The sequence below is a fragment of the Anopheles coustani genome, chromosome 3 (genome assembly GCF_943734705.1).
Source record: "Anopheles coustani chromosome 3, idAnoCousDA_361_x.2, whole genome shotgun sequence".
In the NCBI taxonomy this organism is placed as follows: domain Eukaryota; kingdom Metazoa; phylum Arthropoda; class Insecta; order Diptera; family Culicidae; genus Anopheles; species Anopheles coustani.
Genome location: NC_071288.1, coordinates 9419241 through 9436218, shown reverse-complemented (window position 1 = coordinate 9436218; position 16978 = coordinate 9419241). Strand labels below are relative to the sequence as shown.

At 45.9% G+C, this 16978-nt stretch overlaps 1 protein-coding gene across 3 annotated transcripts in view; it reads right to left on the bottom strand.

Moving 5' to 3' along the window:
* Nucleotides 1-1417: 1417 nt before the first annotated feature.
* LOC131272010 (uncharacterized) overlaps nt 1418-16978 on the bottom strand; it is a 36515-nt gene continuing 20954 nt past the window's right edge. For all 3 annotated transcript variants that reach the window (XM_058273612.1, XM_058273614.1, XM_058273613.1), the window contains one exon: nt 1418-6357. In XM_058273612.1, coding sequence (XP_058129595.1) covers nt 4770-6350 — 1581 coding nt within the window. In that variant the 5' untranslated portion in view covers nt 6351-6357 and the 3' untranslated portion in view covers nt 1418-4769. The remainder of the gene's footprint in view (nt 6358-16978) is intronic.

The window sequence follows — 16978 nt, the reverse complement described above, 5'->3', positions numbered from 1 at the left end:
GTGAATGTTCTAACATGAAACTTGTTTAGAAACACCCGAGTCGAGCTCCCGGTTTTCGATGCCCCGCGCCCCCTCCCCGAAAAGTCATCCGAACGAGAGCTGTAAATTCTTTGTGCCTTCGCGGGCACGCGAGCTCCATTAGTCGTCGCTGGAAACCGACATCAAGCCTTTCCCGTGCCCCTCCCCGTGGGGGTTGGGAGGGAAGGGGTGGTGAAAAGTGAAAATAATCGTTTCGAAAACACGACGCGCACGTGAAGTGCATCGTTGTTTCATCTTGCATCTACTGCCCCGGGTTTCCAGTTAACAACAAACGGCGGGCGGTGCGCGATATCGGATGCGTTAAATGACCCCCGTATAAACCAGAGTGTCCCTCCCTTTGGTCCTCCGCCTCCTCGAGGGAATTAAGCCGAGTCGCAGCACGAACCGCCAAAGCCGTACCATAAACATGCATTCGGAATGCATTTAGCGGAAAGATTTAGTGAGTTCGTCCCGACAGCCCGGCACATTAAACAAAAAGAGAAAGGTCAAAAGCCGCAGTTGCACAGTGGCACCATGCGGGTATGGATGTGGTGGGGGGGAAGTGGAAGAACTAGTTTTTTCTTCATCCCCCAAAAATGACCGCTTCTCTATCGCCTAACACACACATTGTGTGTACTTTTATGCACCTCGAACACCCATTATATTTTTTGGGCGATGTTTTCACCCACCCATGGTGGGAAGTTTGGTCTGGTCTGTTGAGAGGAGTGTAGTGGGTCGCCGTTAAGTGCCCTCGCTGGAGCCACTATAAACCGATTCCGTAATGCGCAGTACTGGGAAAGGAACATATTTTCGAGCACCCGGCGAAACGCTTTGTTAGCCCCCAACACATTGAACCCTTTTAACGAAATTATGAGTATAAGCATCGTTAAAAAAAGCGGTACTTTTCCCATAATATATTCATATACACTCGGTTCGGTGGAAAGGATAAGTGGGCGGAAAGTTTTGATAACAATAAAATAGATCGTATGCATATTAACATCAGCTTCACAGTCGCACACAGCTTGGTTAAGGTTTTCATATTGTTTTTATTATTTTTTTGTCATTTTTCTTAAATTATAAAACTCTATATAATATAAAGTTCCTTCGGTGTGCATGTAAGGTGCCGCTGCGCGTTTTGTATTTTGCAAAGTGTAAGTTTGTATGTATCCATTTGTGTTTCGTATGACGACTCTATGTTCTTCCCGACTTCTTCTACTTGCTACTCCACCCCGTCCGTGTCTACCTCTATATTTGCTGTTGATTTAATTTATTTGTTTTTGTTGTCACTATTGTTCTCCCGGTTTTAGAATCTACTCGCTCTACTGTTTGTCTTGTTTTCGTTTTTTTTCCTTTTTGTATCATTCTATTTCTGCACATTTTGTAAGATTTTGGTTTTCCCTTCCCTTTTGTCCTACTGCTTGTAACTCGCCGCGATCGATATATTATATAAGACATCGTTTGTTTTTTTTGTTTTTTTTTTTGTATGATTTTCGCCCGGTCAACCTCCGTTAGGACCCACCTATTTTTCACATTCTTGCCGCTCTCTACTGCTGCGCACTCCCCCGTTCCGCTCGTGTATAAATCGTTCAACGTTTGCGGGAATAACGGGCGTTTCCGTTTGCTAAAATTAATGTGTTTTTGTTTACTCTTAAATATTACATTCTTGTCCTGTTTATCAATTACCATCGTATCGTGTGTCGTTTTATAGTTAGTTCGTAAATATTGTTTTCCCTCTGCACTTTGCTACTATTATTACCTATATGCTAGTTTGATACTTTTTTTTTTGTTAATCCAGATTATTTTTCTGCATTTTTCAGTTTTTGATACAATTTTTCCTTTTTGTATACGCTATCGATGATAGAGTCTGTAAAAATTATGCATTTGATTGATACTTGGCCAACTACTGCCGCTCATCCTGGTTATCTCTCGTTCACTTTCATGCTTCCTTTTCAAACAGCCCTTTCTTTTTCCGGGATCAACTCTATCATGCTTTCTTTCACGCTATCATTCACACACACACATTCGGATGGTATATAAAAAAGAATTGAAACAAACGTCTTGCCGCTTGCATATTCGTTCACTTTCTTCTTCACTCCACCGCCACCTTTTTCTTCCCGCGTTATTCTGTGTGCAGGAAGGTATGTGTGCTTTGTTCTATTTAATTTGCCTCCCTTCGCACATCGTTCCCGGCTCCACAATGATTCGCCTTCTCGGATGGCTCGCATCGTCGTATTGGTTTCCCTAATATCCCAACGTATGTAAGTATAGATGAGTCTTATAAGTGCTTTTTTATGTGGTTTTGTTTTTCATGCGTGCCCTTCGACCCCTTTCCGCCATGAGATGCCGCGAAGGGTAAGAAAAAAAGAATAATATATGTATAGATAGGGCCCGAGGGAAAACGATGAAGTTGATGACATCATCCACTGTCCATCTGATGTGTTCGTAACCTAGTAACCTAACTGTTTCCTTTTTGAAACGCGTTTTGCAAAAGGAAAATAATACTACATAGTAAAGGTTACCACAATCGTTTTGTAATCGTTTTATTTACTCCAAACCACGTGCGTTCAAGGTGGGCGCATTTAAATAAGTAAAAAAAGATATTAAAAGCCAGCCCAAAGCTTCAGTTGCAACTTTCTTCCTTCGTTTTGTTCGTGCATGAAGTGAAATGTAGTATTTGGAACCAATACAAACGGCCTCGGAAGAGGTTGTTTTTATTTCCGAGATTGGTTTCTAATGTATTTCATCAAATTGTTATTCCTTGTTTACATCGCAGTGGCCAGTGTTTCTTTTCATAACAGATCTGTCACTTATTTTGCTAATAAGTCACTTGATGCATCCAACTCCCAGAGCTTCTCCACTGGCGCTCCGGGGTATCCATATGTCTCTGCAGCAACGCCGCATTCAAGCTGTTCCGCTTGCGTATTATGGATTTTGGAATTATTGGGTTAAAATGGTATTCATTTGAATGCTGAAAAGTGTTTATTTTGACACGATAGTGGAACTTTTGCACTCCCATTATTCAACTGATTTGAAAGCGACTCCACAAGGTCCAGCATCATCAACTTCGTCGCTTTATGGAAGGATGAAGCAAATCAAATCAAAACCACTAGGTATTTTTTCCCCGCAAACACTCACACATCATTCAGGGGCACAACGGCGGCCACGCCATACACACCTGCTCCCGTTCGTCCCGTACGTTCGCACAGAGTTATGTTATATTCTTATTGTTTTCATTTGTATATCTTTATTTTTCTCCATTGACTATTCACTATATAAATCTCAGTCATTTGATTTCACTTGTATGAATGCAGTGTGTCCGTGTGCAGGAGGTGTGTGTGTCTGTGTGCTTAAATTTTCTTCCATGTTTTTGTTCCTCCCACACCCATCTTGATCGAATTCGAATGTCGAGAGAATAAAATAAATCAACTAAAATTGGTTCCATTGTGTGTATACACAAATGGGTTCGCCAACGACTAACTACCAGAAATGGACTGAACGTGGGGTTTTTTTTAGTCTTAATAGTTTGTTTATTTTGTTACTTCTTCGTGTGTGTTTGTGTGTATGTGTGTGTGGGTGTTGTTTTGAGAACATGCAAGTTTGGTTACAAAATATAAATAAAATGTGCCTTGTATAAGCTAGATAGATTGGGATTCATAGAGTGACACAACACGAACCGGAAGAGAAAAATAGCCTAAGTCATGACAATAATCTTAATGGGTGGGATCATCCACCCACCCCCCCCCCCCCTTGCTCCTTGGTCGCCGCCCTCGCCCCGTGCCTTCGAGCGATTAGCGACGGAGTAAGAGATCGGAAACATAAAGAAAAGGATTGGTTAAAAAACAAAGCTACAAACAAACTTATCGACAATGGAGGGAAAGGATGGAATCATTCACGTTACACACTCGCGGCATCGGATGATAGCCAGCGATTTATTTTCCGACCGCTCTTTCAACCCGAAGGAAGCAGTTTGTTTTTTCTTGTTTGATTTCTTTCCTCTAGTTTCCCACGGGGAATAAATTGAATGTGGCGCTCGCTCCTCCTCGCCGAGCGGTGGAATTTCATGACGAACTCAGACACACGCATACACACATACACAGTATAAATACAATTAAAAAGAAAAAAAAATGAACAAAAATACTTAGACTTAGGCGTACAAAGAGTGAGATAAAAGGTTCTTCTTTTTGTTCATTTTTACTACACATACAAATGATGCCGCTCGTCGATGGAGCTGAGGCTCGATGATAGTAGAGGAGGGTGGGGTGGGGGTGGGTGCGGTTGGCGTTTGCCGAAATTTAAGTAATTGTAAGTGACTCTAGTGCCTTTCCTCCCATGACATCTCTCGGCATCCCCGCCCAGCAGCACACGGTCGATACTGAGTTGTATTATGTAAGCATAAGTCACAAATATATCTATATAAATTTACGTTCCTTTCCCGTTCGCCCCCTACAGTTTAATTGGTGTCTTAAAAAGAGGAAATAAGAAACCCCAGTACAACACACTCTCGGCCACCTTATGTTTCCTGGATGTTGCAAGTGGATCGTGTCAGTTCGTTTTGAACTCCCCATCCCCACATTCCCTATTGGTTCCTGTTGGTTCCTTAGTGTGTGTGCATGTATGTGTATGATTGTTGTACTGTTCTATATGTTGTCCTACCCACTTCCATTCCTTTCCCTCCCGATGTCCCCCCCTCTTCCCCTGTCGTGTCACCCATCCTAGCGGTGGTTGCTCTTTGCGGCTTCTTCGTTCGCTTCCTACAGTTTTATCAGCTTCGGAGCATTCAGTTCCGGCTTGTCGTCGGCGTTATCGTCGCAGCACAGGGGGCGCTTGTTGTTGCCGTTACTGCTGACGCTGTTCAGCTGTGTGTCACTGTCGGTGAGCTCACTGTTGTTGCTGCTGTTGCTGCTGTCCGGTGCGGTGTTCGTGGCGCATAACGACGTAGCAACCGCCGCCGTCTTCGGGTCTAAGCTTTCACCGGATGACTTCACCGTAGTGTCGTCTGCTTCGGCCGCCGCACTAGAGACGGGAGGTAGTTCTGACGCGTTGTCGCTGGTGCTAACGCCAGTACCATTGTTGGTTTGTTCCGCCGGTTTGGTAGCCTCGGGTTTGACGGCTTCGGCACTGGTGCTGCCGTTGCTGCTGCTGCTGGTATCGGTGGCATCCTTTGCGGACACTTCCCCCGCTTGCTCAAGAGGTGCTGGTTTCCCGTTCGCTACCACCACACCGCCACCCCCATCACCACCACCACCACCCGCTTCGTTGCTTTCCGATTCGGACGACTCCATCACGGCGTTGCGCGAGTTCTCATCGTTATCACCCTCGTCCTCCACGGTGCCATTTTCGTTTTCTTCTTCCTCGCCACTCTTATCCTCCTCGTCGTCGTCCTCCTCCTCGTCACCCACGCCGTTCTGTGTGGCCGCAGTGCCATTGTTGGTCCCTGGCATGCCACCGAGCAGCTCCGGTCGCTGATCAAACAGAACGTAGTACGTCCACAGGGCGAGCTCCACCGAGTGGGCCGACCATTTCTTGGCCTTCGGTTCCGAGGTACCGTTCGCCGCCGCCGCATCCGCTCCCTTCGATTTGCTGCCAGTGGTGGAGGAGGTGGTGGTGGGTGTGGTTTCGGCCGGGGTATCCTCTGTCGCCGCTGGGGCCGCTGTGGTGTCTGCCGCGCCGTTGCTGTTGCTCTCCGCCGCAGCATCCTCATCACCGGGCGCACTGGCACTGGAGTCTTCCGTGGCCGGATCGGCCGCTGCCCCGTTGCTCTCCACCTCGAGATTGAGACGCTCCATCGTCTGCTGGATGTGTTTGACAAACTTCAGATACTCTTTCGCCGTATAGTCGATACCCTCGATGTCCGGAATCGCCATCAGACACTCGTCCGCCATGAACGGGGCGCTCTCGGGGGCCGCCGCGGCCAGTAACGCCGACGCCATCGTGATGCCGACACCCTTCAGGTTCGAGAGCGCATTCAGCGCCTGCTCCAGGTTCGGCAGCTTGCGGAATGCCTTCTTCGTCTCCATCACCACCGCCCGGGGGGTGTTGATTTTGATCAGATACGAGAGCTGCGGATAGAACTTGCCGCGCGTCTGCTTCCACTCCATCGTCTGTACCAGCTCCTCGTGCAGCAGGTGCGCATCGCGGCCCCGCTTCTTGATCAGCTTCGGCAGCTCGTTCTGGTACCACTCCTCGAGGCGCATCAGCTTCTCCGCCTTCTTGTCGTTGCCGCGCGTTTCCGCCTTCAGCTTCAGCGCCTGCTTGTACAGGCCGAGCACGTACTCGAACTGGGCCGAGTTGCCATGCTGGAAGAACGTCGCACTATCCTTGACGACGGCCATTTTTGCGCTGAAGAAGAGAAAGAAAGAGAGGAGGGTGGAAAAAAGCTTCATTAGCAGTGTCGCTCGAGTTGTGGTCGGAGAACTTAAGGAAGGTAAAGTGGACACACCGCCTTCCACTATCCTCCGCGCGCTGACATCAATCTTTGGGCGACCGATTTTAACATTCAGTGGCAGCCGGGAAATGATGAATAACAATTAAATGACTTACTCTGTACTTCCTTCCCGCCCCCTTGCGTTTCCTGCCCCGTCAGGAATGTCCATCTGGAAAATAATATCTCAGCCCGGCCAGGGATTCATTCGGGAGAGCCCTCGTTTTGCCATCAAGTACCATTTAAAACGAAGCGAGACGAAGGTCATTTGTCTGTGTCCTCTCTCTACTCCCGACGTCCTCCCGACGATGACACTTGACGTGAGCAGTCAAATAGACGACCTTTTTTCCGTACACCTCTCCCGTGGTGAAAAAGAGCATAACCCCCCCGGTGCTTAGAGTGATTTCCACTTTTACGATTAGCGTCATTATTCCTGCTTTATGCGACGCCCGGGAACATTTAAATGCCATCAAAAGCCACTGGTCAACAGCAAATTCACTCCATTTTCATCATCGTCGCAAAAGAAAAAAAAAACTAAAAAACAAGTGTGCCGTTCTCCACCTCACGGAGGAAAGTGAGTTGTTCATTATGCATTACTTCATAATTTATTCACCCACTTCCAACGCGGACCAGACCAAGTCCACGCTGGGAGGCACAACATCACCTTCAGACAGACAGGCAGCGGAGACTTACCTGCCAACCATGGCCACGGTCAAGCACTACCAAGGGGGGGTTACGACGACGTCCTTTACTACCCCGAAAACCATCGGGTAATGAAAGTGTGTAGACCAGTCGGAGAAAATTACTCTCCCGGTGGTGGTTTTCCTTTTTCAAGGACGTCGCCGCCGCTTCGTGGGAGGATTTAAAAAAAATAAAAATAAACAAAAAACGAGATACATGAACCGTGCAGACCGTTGGAGAAACCAACGAGTTCAGAAGGTTCCACGGACAACACGCAGCAGAAGCGTAAAGCCTTCTCCGTGACAATGAATATTAAATGTTACAAAATGGCACTAACGTTGTGGAGGAAAATCGAGCACCGTAGAGAGGAAAACCACTTTTATGTTTACTGTGATTTTTATTCGAAACGATAACGAGCCGGCTGCAACTTAAAAAAAGGTGAAAATTAACGATTTGTGCAACTTGTTTGATTAAGGAGCACAGTGTGGGAAATGGGCCGGTCAGAAACAGTGCAAGGAGTTGCATAAATCACAACCCTACGCCATATTGGTATTGTCCGCACACAATACACAATATTCAATAGGGGAGAGATTAAATCCAATTTTGCATTATTCCCGTGTACACGTACCTTTGTAGAACGAGAAACGAGTCCTTCTTCTTAACCGAGCCTATACCGTAAGACCCATGAATCACCCAACATGAATCCCCTGTTCAAAGTGTCCTTTTTGATTGGAACCAGAGGAGAAAAGAGGGAATCCTTAAAGCCCTCTTCCTTCTAGAAATCGATGCCTGCGGACACCGCCAACACACGCTAGAGCTGAGCGCAAACATAGTCACAATTGATGCCGACTATTGACGGAAGGCCTATGGAGTAAGGATCAAGCCTCCATCCAACCGACGAGCGAACGGAAGAACGGTAAGCTCCGAACAATAAACGGATGTGACACACGCACACAAACACAAACACCGCCATGGTCGGAAAAGCTGTCGATAGGTGTCCACATGTCCCGAGGGCCAAGTGAGCATCGGTTGTACGTTCGAAGGACGTACCACACCACGGAAGGAGGTGGCGGCTGGACACAGGAAGCCGAGGTAAATATTCATGACACCGTAACACTAAATCTATAGCGGGAAATAGCTTCCAACGGCGTCGTGCCCGAGAGGCGGACCATAAAGTCTGATAGATTGCTCCGGAACGGCTCCGACGGAGAGAGGCTCGGCATTCGTTCTTAACCGGGTTAAATCCAGGTGTTTTCACATGCCGGACAAAATTGCGGACATTGTGTGAGGGAAGTGGGAAGCCTGCACCAGAGCCCGGGATGTGCATAATGGTCGAGAGATGTAGTGCCAAAAAATGGCACCAAATGCGGGAAACGCAACCGAGAGGCCGAAATAAAACAACCGGTGGACACTTCCCCGTCCCATAAAACGTCCCATACAGAAGGGCAGCATCGGAGTGCAGCGATGTTGCGACATTAAAAATCAAAACCAACCCCCACCCTAACGGATAGGGGAGGGGTCTGTCCTCTGTTCGAAAACTAACGGGAACCGACACGCGGCTTTGTGCGATAACGTTCGTAAATAATTTATGGCAATGCGTGCCTAATTCGGTGCCGCGATTCGAATCATTTTATAAATCAAACCTTACCGGTATATCGGCGGCCCATGCTTGCCCATGTAAACTCACCGGACAGAGAGAGAGAGATGGTGAAAGAGAGAACACTAACGGAAGAGTGCGCCATCGAGGAAGTGCATTCTATTTGGTTTGGTCCTCGAGTTTATTTCACTGCAGTGTTGCTACCGCGGGGGTTGGTTTTTGGTTTTGCAATAATAGATAACGTTTACCAATACCCGGGCAGGAATCCCGGGACGGAAACCGAATCGCGAGTGGACAATTATTGTTGGTGCAGGTGAGTTCACATTTGCAATTTCCTTTGGCAGGAATTTGCTGGATTTACGAGTCATTTTTTCTACGCCGTTTGATCGCTGATTGATTCGATTAAAATAACGTTTTGGATAATGAACAAATGCACGAAAGTATTGAATTAAAAGCCTGCCCGTGTTATCACGGTTCTTAATAAGTAATCCTCTAATGCAATTGACCAAAAAACGCCACTTTTTCGCCCACCGAAGCATAATATATTGAGCAATCTCCATTTCGAGCGGAAAATTAAACACAATCATTCGCATTTCTTTTTTTTTCCACCTCGTCCAAAGTCAGCGAAGATGTTGCCCGGAGCCGCTGGGAAAAGTTATTTCCCGCCCTCAAGCGGCACGTTTTCCGGGTGGGCACAATTCGTGGGCGAAAAGATTAACTTACTAATTCCCAGCCCACCGAAAACCCACCAACCGTCTTCATCCCCTACCCCCCATTGACCCCTTAAGCGATCGCCGTGGCGTTTCTTGCGTTCGCCGGAAGTTCTTGCGTTCCGGCGGAGTGGGGAGGGGATAAAATGGGCAAAGGAACGCGACGCAGCAATCCATTCATCTTCGTCATTGACGAATTGACCGGATCACCGGCGGCCAATGGCAAAATAATGGTTCCGAAAATCCGCCCGACCGAGAGATGGGGCCGGGGAAAAGCATAAGAAAAATTGCGCAACATTCCAAGCTCCACCCTGGAGCACAGCAATGGATATCGAAAATCGTCTTCGGCATTCCACACCCGGACGGAGCCACGCGGGGGAGGGGAAAGGATTGGCGGACAAAGACGGAACGGAAGAAAAGGCGGCGACGCGGCAAAGATTCATTTAATCACGAAAGCAACGAAACAACAACTCCCGGTACGGAGGGAAGGATTTTGATTGTTAAGTTTGTCGGGAGAGGTTAAATTAAACGTTCGGACAATTTGTCGAATTTTCTTTGGGCGCTTTGTTTTATTCGACTCTCGAACACCGACAACTTTTCACACGGCCCTTTTTCCAAAAAAAAAAAAAAACAAAATAACCGGTACGATTTGCATTCCATCCCGGTTTCGGAGGAGAAAACGGAAGAAGAGAACGAAGCATAGATAAATCTTGTTCCCCCGATCGCGCCAGAAGGAACGTTGCTTTTTAGTTTACGTTGTGTTTGCACACGCCATTTTGGTGGGAAAGGGATACTTTTGAAACGAAACAAAGAACCTCGTAAAATATGCAATCCAAAGCTGTGTTTACATCGGCAAATATTGTTATGGCAAACGTTAAGAACACCCTCATCTTTTGCTCATACAATCGCAAAACTCGACGGAAAAATATATTAAAAGCAAATGAAACACACTCATACATACGGAGACAATGCGGTGGGGAATCTTCAATTACACTGGAAATGATTTCCATTGCAATTTGGCGAACGAAAGACGAAACGTAAAATACTGTTTGCTGCAAACAAATTGCAGCAGTACGTAGTGTCTCGTCTGTTCTGCTCCGAGGCAATCCGGATATATTCAGCTCATCACCTACCTACCTTCCGGGTATGCGAAAAAGGATGCACCAACTCTCCTCGCAAGCATGTCACATGTTTCGTCGCATTTTAGCTTCGGTTTTGTAGTAGTGTTTTTCAAATTTCCTTTGCCAGCGAGCGCGCGGAAAGTCACACATATCGCCTGCACACACTTTGCTGCAGATGATATATGCATCTTCCACCGCTGGCTCATTCCCACTGGCCAAAGGGAAGGCCAACGGTGGGGGGAGGGATTGACACACGTGATGGTGAAATATACACTATCACAAAAAGAAGAAAAGGAGAAAAGCGGAAACAACATTCATCCGTCGTGTGCAGTTGGCACTCTCCGATGTGGCATCACACAACACACCACACATCATGGACATGACAGATGGACGTACCAGTACCAGACATTGGCATACACACACGCACACACACACACATGCTGCGCATATTTCCCACCCACTTTTCACCAGGATTTCGCTACGCCTGGTGGTGCAACTTTCCGCGTGCATACAACTGCATCCGCAACTGCTGTCGGATGCACCATGTTGCGAAGGAAAAGCGCGCCCGGATGGAGGGATCGTATCAGTTTTCCCTTCCACCCACACACGGAAGTGCTACAAGTTTTTCGTAAGGAATTCGATTCTGCGGTTCAGTAGCGGATGCGTTTCTCGGTTACATTTTGTGCTCGAAGAAAATAAAACAAAACCACTGCAGCCCTCCATCCCCCCTAAAAGGATGTAAGTCGATACGAATCGGTTTGAATGGAACGCTACCGGAAGATGCTTTTCATCAATCTTTTTTTTTTCGATGATTGCCACCGAGACAACATGCCACAGTTTTCCGCCTGGCATATGAAGTGAACTGTTTTCAACAAAAACTGTTACATTTTAGTTTCTTAATTTTTCAATAGTGAATGCGGCCTGTTGCTAATGTAATGTAGTTTTTTTTGTAGGAAAGGTTAAGCAATCCATAAATTAAAAATAAAGTAAAAAGTGATAAAGCATTTGGATAAAAATTCCACACGGGCAATAATAGATGAAACGAATACATTAATAAAAAGAGTTGGAATATTTTAAACATAAATTACGAGAAACCTTCTCTGTACAACCCATTTATCGCGATTCAGTTCAGTCTGAATCTTCCCTTTTCCTATCGGATAAACTTTTTTTTCCACTCAGCTTAACCTTATCACAACCTTCCAATGCAAACGCACTACTGGAAAGTTTGGAGTCTTTGACCATAAGAGAATGTTTTCCAGAGCTCGAGTTCGAAGCATCCCGTCCCGTTGCTTTGCGTTTCCTATTTATTATCCACGCTCGGATGAAGAGCGTTAAACAGAAAAAAAAATCAACGGAATGTCCCCGTGACAAAACCAAACCCCCTCGGACAGGCTGACTTTGACAAGATGGAAGGGAAAAACAAAACTCTTGAAAAGTTCCGGCTCGGGTTGGATTTTGTTTACACCTCTCGCGGCGCGACCCGACCGTACGGAAAATACGCTAGACGAAAACATTATTCGAGTGGTATGTTTAACCCACCAACCCACTCCGTCGTTCCCCCCCCCCCCCCCCCCCCCCCACCCCTTCCAACAAACCGTAACGAAGAGTTTTCACGAACGCCAAGAACGACGGACGCGGTGTCGCTCAGGTAACGCGAAGAAAAGTTGTTCGTTGTTGTGTATTGCCGACTTGTTTTGGGATGGAATTAACTTTTGTTCCACCCACTTTCCACCGCATTATTATGTGTTTTGCCATCTTTGACCGTGCTCGGGAGGGAGGGAAAATGTCATCTTCGCTGGCCACTCGCTCATCACCGATTCGTGCACTTTCTGTAAATATCCTTTTTCGCATGACACTTTTCTCGCCCGTGGAAAAGTCCAACGACTTTCCAAAACAAAACGGCATTTAACAAAGCAAAACAACAACAAAAAAAAAACCATTGGTTAGCGACTCGAAAAACGTGTGCAAGGAAGAAAATTATCATAAACATTTGTTGTGCTGTCTTGTTTCAGTGTCCTTTTTTCTTCAACCAAACAATGGGCAAAAGTTGGAAACCATTTTCTTTGTCAAGGTGCAAAGGGCTGGAAAAAAGATTCCATAAAAGAAAAGATGTCAGACGTTCCGGAACATTTAATTTCCTTTTCACACTATTCTCTTTCTTTTCAAAGTTAATTAGATTAAACACAAATAATGCGCTAGAAAAATATGACCACAATTTTGTTTAAACGAAACCCCAAGAAAACACTATCGTCTTACAGTGAAGCGACCAACTGAAACTGGTTAATATAGAGAAATGTTTTGAGGGAAATGAATGTTACGAACTAATCTTCGAAACTGCTTCCGGATAGGAAGTAACTTTAATGTTAGTACGGAGAAAGTTAATCATGACTAAAAACAAACAAAAGCAACCAGGAAATGGGAAAACCTGGAACTGTCTCCGCTGCGACGATACTTCCGAAGCGATCGGTAGCCCCCAAACCAAAACTGAAGAGTATTGTTTCCCGATTCCCAGGTTTGGTGATGGTTGAGAAAACAGAACAAACGAAATTTGGGATAAGGAAGTTCCGGGTTTTCCGTATGCCATCGGCGCGCTTCCGACGTACAGTATGATGGCAGTGTGGACAAACACTAGAACCTTTTTCCACCTTCCCATGTCTTCTGAATACCAACTGCTGCGGGGCATCTAAAATTTCATCCAACTTGCACAAAGATTTTCCCAGAATTTTCTCCATTGCCCGGGAGGGTGAATGATTTTCGGACGGCTTTTGTGGGTGTGGATGGAATAATATCCGAAATGTAGCTTCACCTTCAATAAGTCCAGGCAAACACAGCAGTTTCGGGTAATTATGTGTATCGGTTGTGGGAAGCATATGTTATTTTTATCCTGTTTACTCGCCAACGCAGCGGGAAAATCGACGATTCTCGTGGAAAAAAACCCCACGTGGAACGTGCACTGGCACATGATTTCTCATCTCGCAACAGTTCCGGGCAGCCCAGGGTTTTCCGATGTACAGCAATCGACACCAACATCGGTTGGCATCGGGATATGGCGGAGCGTGTGATACACCACACAACAACCTCCTTTTCTCTGCCAATCGCTGCCATTATCGCACAGTATATGGGTTGGTTGGCATATTTTTATTACACCGTTTTTCTCCTTTTGCAGAGCATGTGGTGAGATTAAGCCACTCCATCGGTATGCGTGTGTGTGTGTCCTTGAGTAAAACGCACGTGGGAAGTATTTTTCAGCATCTTTTTTTAACTTCACCGGGCCGACCCGGAATGTAGCTGTTGCGATAATGTAGTCCTGCTGCCTGCGGGCTTTTTATTCTTTTTTCCCGTGAAGCTTTCACTAGGGGAAAAATTGTGGAAAACGAGTGAACGAGTGAATCTGATCCTACTTGTGTTAGGTAGAAGAAAGTAATGGACGACAAGGACAAGGAGGGGAAGGAAAGTGTTACACGCGTTTTGTACAGCGTATCGGGCGACTCCCTTTTAACACTTTCACACACACACAGTCGGTTAGATATCGTGTTCCAGCCCATCCGGTGCAGTTCAACCGTGAAAAAGGACAAAATTACCATCCTCCCCCAAAAAAGGCTCTCTTCAATTTTATGGTTATGACACACTTTTCATCGATTGGCTAATACAAGCTCTCTAGCGCCTTCCAGTTTTGCATTTTACTCGGCTTTTCTTTCCACTTCATCGCATTCAACCCCAGCAAAGGTGTCTCGGGGTGCCGTTTAACCGAACGATCGCCACCGTTAACACATTTTCTCGCCCAGAATCAGCAACACGCAAATGGCAACGAGTAAATCAATAAGATCAAACAAGAAAAACAGAAAAAAAACAAACGAGAACGAATAGAAAACTAGAAAAAAGGGACAGTAAAGCCACAAACTGGAAGCAGTGGCAACAGCAGTGTAACACAAATTCAATGCTTCAAAAACTTGCAACATAATCCCACGCAGCAAATCCACAAAGGACCCACCGCTTCCGGCAGTAAAATAACATCACCACCCATTTTACCTCAAACCGACGCACCCGGACACACACACACACGCTTGACTGGGCAGTCGAGTGAGTGCAAATAAAAAAAGGGATCCCCATTGGAGCATTCAACATAAAACACGAGATGGAGGCGGGAAACACTCAGTCCCAGGACTAACATAATATTATTTTTTTGTTGCGAATTAAAGTTCAGCTTTGGAGAGCGACATAAAAAGATACGGCAGCTGGAAAAGAACTACACCAAATTGGAACAGTGCGCAGGAGATGATGACGCGGTGGTTGTAATAATCATGATGATAATGATGACGAGGAAATTTTAACCACCGAAGCGAAATTATTTGTGCCAGAGAAGTAGTTGTCGACGGGAGAAAACTTTATTGCACGCTACTGGTGCTGCTTTCGTACGAGTTTGTCGCAATGGGTGACGCACGCACTAGTTATGGAATAATTTGGCCGTTGAATGTGTTTCGTGGAATGTTAATAACTTTTTCGGTTATGTGCAATATCCGCTCGTATTCGGTCGGTTTTACTTGGAAGCAGGGGCATATTTCAATCCAAATTTTACGATGATACCTTTTCTTCTTAGGAAAATGGAAATATAATTTAATTGGAATGTTTTATGTGTGCTCCAATAACATTTCATTAGCAAAATAGTTCACTTATTGAATTTTCTATTATTTTCCATAAAAATTAAATCAAGTCGCCAAACTAGTGTATGTGGGGCTTGTGGGACTTGATCCATGATCAGAACCGATTTGGATTCGATTCGGGATCCAGATTCGGATTCAAATAAAGATTCCATATACAAATCTCAAGGGAGCTGGATCCAGAGTCGTCAAACAATTCTTTTGGAATCCGCTCCAGAAACTGAGATTCAAATGTAATGTAATGTAATATAAATTCGAGTTTGGGATACCAAACATGTCGATTTGTCTTCTGTCACCATTAATAGCAGGTATTCGGATCGAATCCGGATCGTCCAACGGATCCGAAAAGCAGATTCAACTTTGTTCCCTCAACGAACAAATGATACAAATAGTGATAAGGCTTTATCCACTGCAACACATGAGACAATGATGACGACAGTCAGTCGTTCTAAACTATCGGAACTGGTCAAAATGGGACACCCTTAAATAGAAAGTAAGTAGGGCAAGCCGTGCCTACAAATAACAGCAGGCTTAAGCCACCAGTTGCGAACAATCGAAGCCCTTTGGGGGAACGTGCGAAAATATACGGAAGAAATAATCGGCCCCGGAAGACGAACAGACACGACGTGAACAGAACCCATTAGAGGAAAAGCTCGGAACTGGCGGCAAGTGAAATGCATCGACGACGAAATGAACCTCCACTCAAATGGAGCATAAACGGTACCGGGCCTGCATTCGTTCGTTCGCATCTCCTGACGAACATCATCGCACCATCTCGTGGCGAAGAGACAGAGCAATTAGTTGGCCCTCCCCCCCATCCGACCGAGGCCTAGAGTGCATTTGCTCACTTCACAACCTTTTCTACGTTCGGGCGCGGTTTTCCACTGGAAAGCTGGCAGAGCGTACGGGGAAACCAATCCTACGTCGTTCTAATGTGCTTTTGCTGCGAGGACAGCAAACATGGCATTATGTACAGCCTCTTCGGGGTGGAGAATGACGTGTTTTTTGGAGCAGATCGGATGTGCGGCCTGGACGATGAAGAACCGACTCAGAGGAAGGTGCCATAAAACACCCACTCGGGACGACGACGACAATGACGACGACGACGGTGGAGTGAATGATTGCGGTACGACACACACCCGACCTTACGATGCGCATGGCAACCGGATGTGATGGACAATGTTCGGCGTGTGTCCATCGTCAGGACGGATTTAAAGAAACCCACCACCGCCAGCTAGTGACACATTGACAGCGGGCAGCAGCATCTGCCGTTAATTGGTGCTAAATGGCATAAATTAAGAGCCTTCGTACGGTGGTGAGCGAGTTATGTCGAAGGAGGAGGCCGAGCCGAGATTGTCAGAGATCGAGACAGGAAGAGCCATTTATCATCGAACGTAAGTTTAATGCAGATGATGGTTGCAAGGATGCCCTTTTGGCCAAATCACTTTCTTCTATTTATGAACAACATAAAATGTGTCCGAGATTTTTTAATTTAGGTAGGACGAAAATATTAAAACTTTTTGATCTCAAATTTTAAAACAGAAAGAAAAACGAAACTCCAAACGATTGGTATAAAACATGAGGGTTCCTTACGTATTTCCTCGTTAGGAAAAATCGTTCATAGCCTCACACGTTCATCGTACACTTTTCCAGTGGAAAGTGGATACCGAAGTGGGATGGAAACTCATTCGCTTACATTCAAATCCTCCCACCCTCCATCGTACCCGAAAAACGTGGCTCTGATTACGCAAGGACACTGTGGAAAAAGGGAG